The 10,899-nt window shown below is 34.7% G+C and overlaps 1 protein-coding gene across 1 annotated transcript; it reads left to right on the forward strand.

Moving 5' to 3' along the window:
* Positions 1-758: 758 nt before the first annotated feature.
* On the forward strand, positions 759-3,097 carry LOC131613522 (uncharacterized). The gene is made up of 4 exons (XM_058885184.1): positions 759-849; positions 1,254-1,469; positions 1,559-2,419; positions 2,520-3,097. The coding sequence occupies exons 1-4, from the start codon at positions 759-761 to the stop codon at positions 3,095-3,097; spliced, it is 1,746 nt and encodes a 581-aa protein (XP_058741167.1).
* Positions 3,098-10,899: the final 7,802 nt, after the last annotated feature.

Genomic DNA, 10,899 nt, shown 5'->3' on the forward strand with positions numbered 1-10,899 from the left:
GAGTTGATGAAGATTCTGAGCTTTGATTGAATAGCGTTTCAGCAAGTTTATTTTCGTTCAGAGTTGTTAAGAATTGCTAACCTTGCTTCTCATCAGAACTTCATATTTATAGGCGTTGAGAAGATGACCGTTGAGTGCATTTAATGCTTTGCGTGTTCCGTACAGCATCGCATTTAATGTTATACGCTTTTGTCAACTACCTCGAGCCTTGTTCACGCTGTGTCTACTGACGTAGCCTTTAGTAGCTTTAACGTTCCTTTTGTCAGTCAGCGTAGTCTGCCACGTGTACTTCCTTCTGATCTGATGTTTGTGAATACGACGTTTGAATATCATCATAGTCAAACAGCTTGGTGCATAGCATCTTCTGATCTTCTGACCTTGAAGTGCTTCTGTTGCGTGATACCATCTTCTGATCTTCAGTGCTTCTGATCTCATGTTCTTCTGATGCTTCCATAGACCCATGTTCTGATTCTGCTTCGACCATCTTCTGATGTCTTGCCAGACCATGTTCTGATGTTGCATGCTGAACCATTTGAGACACAACTTCTGAGCGCTGAATTATGCGTACTCTTTATATATATTTCCTGAAAGGGAAATTGCATTGGATTAGAGTACCATATTATCTTAAGCAAAATTCATATTATTGTTATCATCAAAACTAAGATAATTGATAAGAACAAATCTTGTTCTAACACATGTTTGTGGATCTGGGTTATTTTTACACAAGTTAATTTGTTACGATGTTGATGTCGTCATCCATGAATAGACCGGAACATGTGTGGAGATTGACTTGGAAGTTTTTAGCGGATGGCATTCTTTATGATCAACGATTATTGGCAAGAGATCAAGGTATTTCCTCTTAACTTCTTGTAAGATTTTTGTTTCCACCATGCATTAAATGTTGTTCATTCTGTATGATAAGAAATTAATAGTTTGTAGTGATAATAAGTAAAAGGAACAAATTCTCACATAGAGATGAACTAGCAGTACCCTTAAACATATGCGGGGCTACAATCTAGCAGTATGTAGTGATAACATTAAGTGCTTAGGAACGATAAATAATATAATGTCAGCATATATTCTAACATGCACTTAGCTTATATTCTAAGAGGAACTTATATACTGTTAGCTTATATTCTTTAAATAAACAAATGACATAATATAGCAGTACCGATTAAGTGTTGCGGAGCTACAAACTATATCCATTAGCAGTAACTTATATTCTAACAGTATATAAGTTTTTTTTATTGTAGGGTTGACACTAAGTGATGCGGAGCTAAAGGAACTTACTTTAATTGCTATTGAGACACTATTACAAAACAATAATAAAAGTTTGAAAGATTTCAAGCCAATGCCATATCCGAAGGATTTTGTTGTTTCCTTTATAGGAAATCGGCTTCTCTATGATGAACGTCAATACGATGTTCTTGAACAACAACTTTTTGCTAAATTGTACTCATCTCTGACAGGTAATCTTACTCTACATAACCAAGTAATTATAAGAATATCTGCATTTACATTGTTTTCATGTTATTTCCCATGCTTCTCTATTTTGTAGATGAGCAAGGAAACATTTTTCATGAAATCATGGATGCTGTCGAGAAGCAACGAGGTGGAGTCTTTTTCTTATATGGCTATGGAGGAACTGGTAAGACCTTTATGTGGAAGACTTTATCAGCTGCACTTAGGTCTAAGAAAAAAATTGTCTTGCCAGTTGCATCAAGTGGGATTGCAAGTTTATTGTTACAAGGTGGCCGAACAGCTCATTCTAGGTTTAAGATTCTTGTCCCTACTTTAGAAATTTCTATTTGCAACATTAACAAAAAAGATGATCTTGTTGAGCTTCTAAAGGTGACCGATCTTATAATATGGGATGAAGCTCCGATGGCTAACAAATTTTGCTTTGAATCTCTTGATAAATCCTTGAAAGATATTATGAGCGGAATGCCTAATGCATCTCAAAAAATATTTGGAGGTAAGGTTTTCGTCTTTGGTGGTGATTTAAGACAAATTCTCCCCGTTATACCAAGAGGTACTAGATCTGATATTATCCATGCAACAATCAATTCTTCTTATATTTGGGACCACTGTAAAGTCTTGAAGCTTACAAAGAACATGCGGTTACAGTCTGGTATAAGTGCTTCTACTACTGATGACATTAGAACCTTTTCAGAATGGATTTTAAATATTGGGGATGGGACCATGTGTGAGCCGAATGATGGTTATGCTGATATTTGTATTCCACAAGAGTTTTTAATTTCAAACTTTTCAGATCCCATTAAGGCAATTGTGGAGGATACCTACCCTGATCTTATTCATAACTATCTTGATTCGGATTATCTCCAAAGTCGTGCAATCTTAGCTTCAACAATTGAAGTAGTTGATGATATCAACAAATATATCACAAACCTTCTTCCAGGTAACAAATAATTGTTTATTTAGAATTTGTGCTGCAACATAGGAATTACTTGCTGATCGAATTCATTTATGTAATGTTGAACTTTTTGCATCTTTTGTAGGAGAAGACAAAGAATACTTCAGTAGTGATTCTATAGATAAATCTGATGCTACTAACTTTGATGCATATGAGCATGTCACACCTGAATTCCTTAATGCTCTCAAAACTTCTGGATTGCCTAATCATTCAATTAGGTTGAAAGTTGGTGTCACAATAATGTTAATGCGCAATTTAGATCAGTCTGAAGGCTTGTGCAATGGTACACGACTCACTATAACAAGACTTGCATCTCATGTCATTGAAGCTAAGATCATTTCTGGAAAAAATGTTGGTAACATCATTTATATTCCTAGGATGTCATTGTCTCCCTCACGGTCACCATGGCCATTTAAATTGGTTAGACGCCAATTCCCCATTATGGTTTCCTTTGCCATGACTATTAACAAGTCTCAAGGACAGTCTCTTGACCATGTTGGTTTGTATTTGCCAAAAGAGGTTTTTAGTCATGGTCAATTATATGTCGCGATTTCAAGAGTTAAGTCAAAAAAAGGATTAAAGATTCTTATTCATGACAAGGATATAGAACCAATGTGTAACACCACTAACGTTGTTTTCAAAGAAGTGTTCCAAAACTTGTGAAAGGTATCTTTTGCTTGTAATTCTTTACCATTCCATACTATTTAACTTATAATGACTTTCTTTACTTATTATTAGGACATGTCATTTGAATTTTGTGTACTTTTCAGGTTCAAGCCTCCACTACATTTTGAAGACTCATGTTGCAAATTTTTTGTTATAATCTTTTGTAAGGAATATTGTACTTTACAACTTATTTTAAGACAATCAATATCAGTTAGACTTAACACTCATTATTGTCTATTCACATTATTAGAAAACTAATTGTCATTTTGTTACAATATCATTCTTTTGGAAGATTCTTAAATACACAACATTTTATAGTTATTTACATAATATACAAATTTCTTTTACCCGTGCGGCAGCACGGGTTTCTCACTAGTTTATTTATAAATTTCTTCCAGTATTTATTACAGGGGGAGATTATTCATCTCAGGGGGAGATTGTTAATCTCAGGGGGAGACATATTCATACACTATGTTTATATGCTTATGCTATAACTGTGTAATTGTCTTTAGCCGTCTGATATTCTGATTGCAAATTCATATCATTTATATATGTTTTTGTCATCATCAAAAAGGGGGAGATTGTTAGAATAAGATTTGTTCTAATCAATATTCTTAGTTTTGATGATAACAATGTATATGAATTTTTCTTGAGACAATGTGGTACTCTAATCCTATGCAATTTCCATTTCAGGAAATATATAAAGAGTATGCACAAAATCAGCGCAAGAAGCACTGACTCAGAAGGTTCAAGTATGCAACATCAGAATATTCTCTCGCATGACATCAGAAGATGGTCAAGCAGAATCAGAACAAGGTCTATTGAAGCATCAGAAGAACTTGAGATCAGAAGCAGAAGCACTGAAGTTCTCATGGTATCACGCTAGAAGCACTTCAAGGTCAGAAGACAAGAAGATGCTCTGCACCAAGCTGCTATGACTCTGATATATTCAAACGTCGTATCTACAAAGATCAGATCAGAAGCAAGTACAAGATGGCAGGCTACGCTGACTGACAAAAGGAATGTTAGAAGCTATTAAAGGCAAAGTCAGTTAAAGCAGGAAAAGCAAGGCTCGAGGTAGTTGACAAAAGAGTGAAACATTAAATTCAATGCTGTACGGATCACGCAACGCATTAAATGCTCCCAACGGTCATCTTCTCAAACGCCTATAAATAGAAGTTCTGATGAGAAGCTGAATACAACACTTTGTGCAAACATACAGAAATGCTGTCAAATTCAAAAGCTCTCAAACTTCATCTTCAACCTCACTTCATTACTGTTGTAATATCTTAGTGAGATTAAGCTTAAACTTTAAGAGAAATATCACAGTTGTGATTATAGCTTTTTAAGAAGCATTGTATAACTTTGTAAGAATTTGTTTACATTCATTTGTAAAGAACTAGAGGAGATCAAGTTATGATCGGATTCTCTAGAAAGTCTTAGAGGGTATCTAAGCATTGTGTTCCTAGAGTGATCAGGTTGTGATCAGAATACTCTAGAAGACTTAGAGGGTATCTAAGTGGAAAACCATTGTAATCAAGATTGATTAGTGGATTAAATCCTCAGGTGAGGTAAATCACTCTAAGGGGGTGGACTGGAGTAGTTTCGTTAACAACGAACTAGGATAAAAATCATTGTGCAATTGTTTTTTATCTTAAGAGTTTTTAAAGTACACTTATTCAAACCCCCCCCTTTCTAAGTGTTTTTCTATCCTTCAAAGACTACCTAGTTCAGGGGGAGCTATGAGACAGAAATAAGTTCATATGTTTATCTAACTCAGAAGGAGATTATACATCTCAGGGGAGAAAATTATTTTGAAACCTGCATCATTTCACCTGAACCTCTCAAAATATTTTGATTATGACAAAAAGGGGGAGAAAGAATAGATTTTGATGAACAAAAGATTGTTGTTAGTTGCTTGTGTCCCAAGACAAGAGACTGGTCAGGAGGAGACTGGGCAAATTAGGGTTTTGAGGCCCACAAAGGAATTCAAAATCTTCTGTAATTCAAAATATTAACTAATCAATATCAAGGCCCAAGGATGGTCTAATGCAAGATCAATCACCTTCAAGTTCATCAGAAGCTCCATTTAGGATTTTTGACCTAATTTCACTAGAGGGTTGACTTTTAATCAGGACATGGTTCCAAGGCTCAAAATATGATTCAAGGATATCCAAATAAACTTTATAGTCCATTAATATCATTCATTCGAAGAGGAGATCTTGATTCATATGAAAACCACAAAACTGCAGTTCATCTGGAAAAAGTCAATTGTGCAAATCAACCTTTGACTTTTGAGAAAAATGGTCAACTATGGACTTTTAAGGATCCAAATCATCATATGATATTAAAGACATTTGATCAAAGAAAATTCAAATAATTCATCAAGAATCAAAAAGTCAACAAAAGTCAAAATTAGGGTTTTAAGTGAATTTTGACCTAATTTTGGGAACTTCAAATTTTGCCTACAAACTCAAAAATCTCCAAACATGAAAGTTGTAGATCTTAACAGATCAAACAACTTATCACAATGCAACTTTTGGCTAAAAGTGATTATTTCTAAGTGTTTTCACCTAGTTTTTCTTAACTTTATGGCCTTTTTTCTCCATGATCCAAAAAGAGTTTGAGGAAACTTTTAACAAGTGACTTGAAGTATGTAGCAAGGGTTTTCCAAAGAGACCACTAGCATGAAAATCCATGGCTTGATCAATGAGTTATGATTTTGTGAATAAGGCACCATGAACACTTGAAATGAAGCATCTTCATGAAGAACATGAAGAACAAAGTCCAAAATCCTTGCAAATCTGAAAGAATCTCTCAAGTACAGCCATTTTAACTTGTTCAAGAGGCCATAATCAGAATAAAGTCTCACAAGCATGCTTGAGCCTTGTACCTTCCATTGGAAATCCATTTTTCTCAATTCTTCACAAACAAGCAAAGAGGTACAAAGATCACATGTGAACTTAAAACTCTGAGATTTTTCCCTCCATAAACCCTAATTATTGCCTATAAATAGAGGACATGGGCCATTGTATCAAATACATTAGAATTCTCCAAGTCACCTATCACTTGAAATTCTCATTTTTCCAATCTTTGCATTTTCATAGTGATTTTGAGTTCCACAAGTTCTGGGTGTCAACCAAAGGTTTAGACAACTTCTAAACATCATTTAGAAGTCGTCCATACCTTCCTCAATCTCTCAAAGGTCCCCTAACCAAAAATCACATTTTTATCTCCATTAAAGCTTCTTTCAAGCTCATAACTTACCAAAATCCAAACCAAACACTTTCAAACCAAATTAGCTTTCCAATAGTTTCTATTAATCATATAGAAGCTATCCACAACCTTTAAACACTTACCAAAAGCCTTGAACCAGAAATCACCATTCAAAATTCCATTAAAGTGTCACTTTGAACCAAAGTTTGGATTTTGAAATTGGCTTGTGCGTTCTTGAATTTTTTGTGTTAGATACCTTCTATATCACATATAGAAGCTATCCAAACACCTGTTCCAGATCCGTAACAACTAGAACATTGAGTTCTAGGCATAACTTTTTGTTTTTGTAGGTGGTATTGGGTTTGAAGGAGAGGTGATAAATCCATTCCAAGTGCCCAAAAATCTTCCTTACACATTGTTGAAGGATTCCAGATAGGTTTGGCAACTCAGAAACACCTCTAACACAAGTCACGGTCTCCATTTTCAGAGGTACAAAACTGAACTTTGAACTTACTCGTTTTTGCATCAATTTGATTGATGCTTGTTTTCATTCTGTTTAGAATCATGTAGGGAGTAAAAGCCCTAAGGTTTTAGGGCAAGATATTGTGTTTCCAGAATTTAATTTGAAAAATGAATTTTAGGGTTCATAGTTAAATTCCAGAAATTCATGAGTTTTAATTTGAATTAATGTTTTATAATTGTATGGTTGATTTCGTGACTGATTTCTGAACATGTTAGCATTTTATTTTGTTAAAAATGATTGTGTTTTGAAGAAATTCAAACTTCGCCATGGTTGTTGTTATTGTGTTCTTCACGAAGAAGACGAAGTATGGGTGGAGGGAAATTTATATTTTAGCACATGTTTTATATTATAATGAATGGCATGCGTTTTATAAACGAATACATCATTTAGTTCAATTGGCAAGGCTTGTGCGTGTGCGTGTGTGTGTGTGCGTCCATAGGGTCTAGGGTTCGAATGCCCCTCGCCCTAGACCTTTTCCCTTTTATTTTTTTTCAGTTTTCAATCACTTGTTTCACATTATATTCAATTGAATGCATAATGTTATCACCACACGCGCGTTGGCCTGTTGGTTAATTTTGAGTAGTGACCAGAAGGGCATGGGTTCAAACCCTTCTATAGCCAAACCCTTCTTTTTAATCACTTGTTTAATTAAGTTTTTTTACTAAACTTTAAAAAATCATTAAAAATAGTAAATTAATGTTTTTTAATCCCTTCTTTTTTGTGTGATTTATTTATTTTGTGTATTTTCACATTATGTTAAAAAATCCCAAAAATATTTAATATTTCTATATTTAAAAATTAATTCAAAAACATGTCTTTTATGTTAAAAAATCAACTAAAAATCATTTTGTTTTGATTATCTCTTAAAGAAATTGGTATTTAACAATTAAAATCAATTAGGTTTAGGTGTTTATGATTAAACCCTAATTTGAAAACCCTAGGATCAAAACCCCAACCCAAAAAGAAACATGTTGATCTTTGTTTATCCATGATTAATTAAGTTTGTTATCTTGTACATACTTGTTGATTTAATCCTTGTTTTGTACTTAATTTTTATTTGAACCATTATCTTGTTAATTTCTCACATGTGTTTTTTATCTAACCCCATGTTTATTCATCATATCAATCATTCATTATTCATTATTCATACCTGAGTTTGAATCCAAGGGTTTAGATACATCCATCTCTCATATTTATTGATTATCATACAAACTTATTCGTTCTTGTGTCACATGATATCCCACACACACACTTGAGGTATCCATTGTTGATAGCTTAAGTTTGTTGCTTTTGTCCAAAAGGATGAGAATGATATTGACTAAAATTGTCAAGGTACTCAAGCTCCCTTTCCAATCTCTTTTATCTTGTGTTTAAAAGTATTGTTAAAGCTTTTTTTACCTTGTCTTTTAATGGTTTTGTATTGTTAAAGCTTAACCAAACCCTTTTGTTTTTTAAACCTTGGTACTAAAGAATATAATTATTCCCGATGAAACTATTCTTAGTCCATTGACCTTTGTATTGTTAAAGCTAGGTCTCTTTGTTTTAAAACCTTGGTGTTAAGAGGAGAATTTTTTCCGGTGAAACTTCTCCTAACCCATTGACCTTGTATTGTTAAATCTTGGTCCCTTTTTATTTTAAAATTTTTAGGTATTGTTAAAGCTTAACCCTTTTAAACCTGTTAAATATTTTAAAGCTTAACCCTCTTTTAAAAACTTGTGAGTATTTTAAAGCTCACACCCAAAAAGATTTTGGCCACTTTGACCCTTTTATTTTCCTTTTTAAGAGGAACTACAGAAGCTCTGACTTCCCTATTGTTAAAGGGGTATGTAGGCCTAAGATACGATGTCTTATCGAGCTCACTTTCAAAACACTTTCTTTTCCCATCCCCACACTCTTTTTAAACAAGTTTACATAGGATTTTCAAAAGATATGTATAAAAAAGACAATAACATTTTCAAAGGGGTTCCCATGGAGTACCATGGATATGAGGGGTGCTTAAAACCTCCCCCTTGTATAACAAACCCTCCGTAGCCAGATCTCTGATAAATTTATTAGTTTTGTTTTTAAAAACTTCTGTGGGTTTTATTCGCTCTTTCACCCATTCCTTTTGGAAACAATAAAGTGCAGTGGCGACTTTGTTTAAAATGAGCTAAGTCCTTCCGTGACTTTAGTCTCACCAATTTCACCGCTGAAATGATTAGTTCAGAAAGTGCTCTCCCATATGCAATGTGGAAATTTGTCTGATTTCTAGATATCCTAATGGTGTCCTTCAGATGGTTGAAGATTTTTTTAGGAAGATCAATCCTATAGTGGTGTGTTAGGAGAAACACAAGTACTCGATCACCATGGGTTATGACATTCCTTACTGTTAGAACAAGATTTGTTCTGATCAATATTCTTAGTTTTGATGATAACAAGGATATGAATTTTGTGTGAGATAATGTGGTACTATAATACATTGCAATTTCCCTTTCAGGAAATATATAAAGAGTATGCACAAATCAGCGCTCAGAAGCTTTGACTCAGAAGGTTTAGCATGCAACATCAGAACATGGTCTGGCAAGACATCAGAAGATGGTCAAGGCAAAATCAGAACATGGGTCTATGGAAGCATTAGAAGAACTTGAGATCAGAAGCAGAAGCACTGAAGTTCTCATGGTATCACGCTCAGAAGCACTTCAAGGTCAGAAGACAAGAAGATGCTATGCACCAAGCTGTTTGACTCTGATGATATTCAAAAGTTATATACACAAACATCAGATCAGAAGAAAGTACAGGTGGCAGGCTACGCTGACTGACAAAAGGAACGTTGGAAGCTATTAAAGGCAACGTCAGTAGACACAGCGTGAACAAGGCTCGAGGTAGTTGACAAAAGCGTGAAACATTAAATGCAATGCTGTACGGAATACGCAAAGCATTAAATGCTCCCAACGGTCATCTTCTCAAGTGCCTATAAATATGAAGTTCTGATGAAAAGCAAGGTTAACGATTTTGAAAGAACTTATTCTGAAAAACTTGCTGAAACGCTGTTCAACTCAAAGCTCAGAAACTTCATCTTCATCAAAGCTCACTACATTGCTGTTGTAATATATTAGTGAGATTAAGCTTAAACGTTAAGAGAAATATCACTGTTGTGATTATAGCTTTTCAGAAGCATTTTTAATACTCTTAGAATTGATTACATTAATTTGTAAGTAACTAGAGTGATCAAGTGTTGATCAGGATACTCTAGGAAGTCTTAGCTTGTGTCCAAGCAGTTGTAATTAGAGTGATCACGTGGTGGTCAGGATACTCTAAGAAAGTCTTAGCTTATGTCTAAGCATTTGTTCCTAGAGTGATCAGGTTGTGATCAGGATACTCTAGAAGACTTAGTCGTGGGCTAAGTGGAAAACCATTGTAATCTGTTGCGATTAGTGGATTAAATCCTCAGGTGAGGTAAATCACTCCGTGGGGGTGGACTGGAGTAGTTTAGTTAACAACGAACCAGGATAAAAATAACTGTGCAATTTGTTTTTATCGTTCAAGTTTTTAAGACTACACTTATTCAAACCCCCCCTTTCTAAGTGTTTTTCTATCCTTCACTTACTTGCATCCTAGGACGAAGATTTATTAGGGAGAATTTGAACCAGATTTTAGGATAAGGGAGGAGATATTCAGGATTGTTTGGTTCATAAAGAACAGAGTCATCAAACAGGGTTCTGGAGGACTTTACCAACCTTAAGTCAGATTGGAATTCTTCAATGGTGACTCTAGATGAGACACAGCTCGTGGCTTTGACAATCGATGGGATGATAACAGAGATGGGAAATTTGAAGATTTTAGAGAGGATGGTATTTCCATCATCACTGATTCTAGAAATTTTCTAGAATTATTTTACCAATACAGGAAAAACAGGACCTCGAAGCACTGTGAAATAGTTTGCCCAGTATTGGGTTTGAGAGCTTCGTATTAATTCCCTTGCATCATCCATAAGAGAAGCAAGATTTGGATCATTCTCTGAGATGATCCTTAGGTAGTTACATCTCCACGGTAGGTTATGGCAGACATAATTTTGACGAAG

The sequence above is a fragment of the Vicia villosa genome, linkage group LG6 (assembly GCF_029867415.1).
Source record: "Vicia villosa cultivar HV-30 ecotype Madison, WI linkage group LG6, Vvil1.0, whole genome shotgun sequence".
NCBI lineage: Eukaryota > Viridiplantae > Streptophyta > Magnoliopsida > Fabales > Fabaceae > Vicia > Vicia villosa.

Excerpts from the sequence above, each read along its gene's own strand:
- LOC131613522 (XM_058885184.1), top strand. The coding sequence starts at position 759 with ATGAATAGACCGGAACATGTGTGGAGATTGACTTGGAAGTTTTTAGCG. Across the intron at positions 850-1,253 it reads ATTATTGGCAAGAGATCAAG|GGTTGACACTAAGTGATGCG; the intron begins GTATTTCCTCTT and ends TTTTTATTGTAG. Across the intron at positions 1,470-1,558 it reads ATTGTACTCATCTCTGACAG|ATGAGCAAGGAAACATTTTT; the intron begins GTAATCTTACTC and ends TCTATTTTGTAG.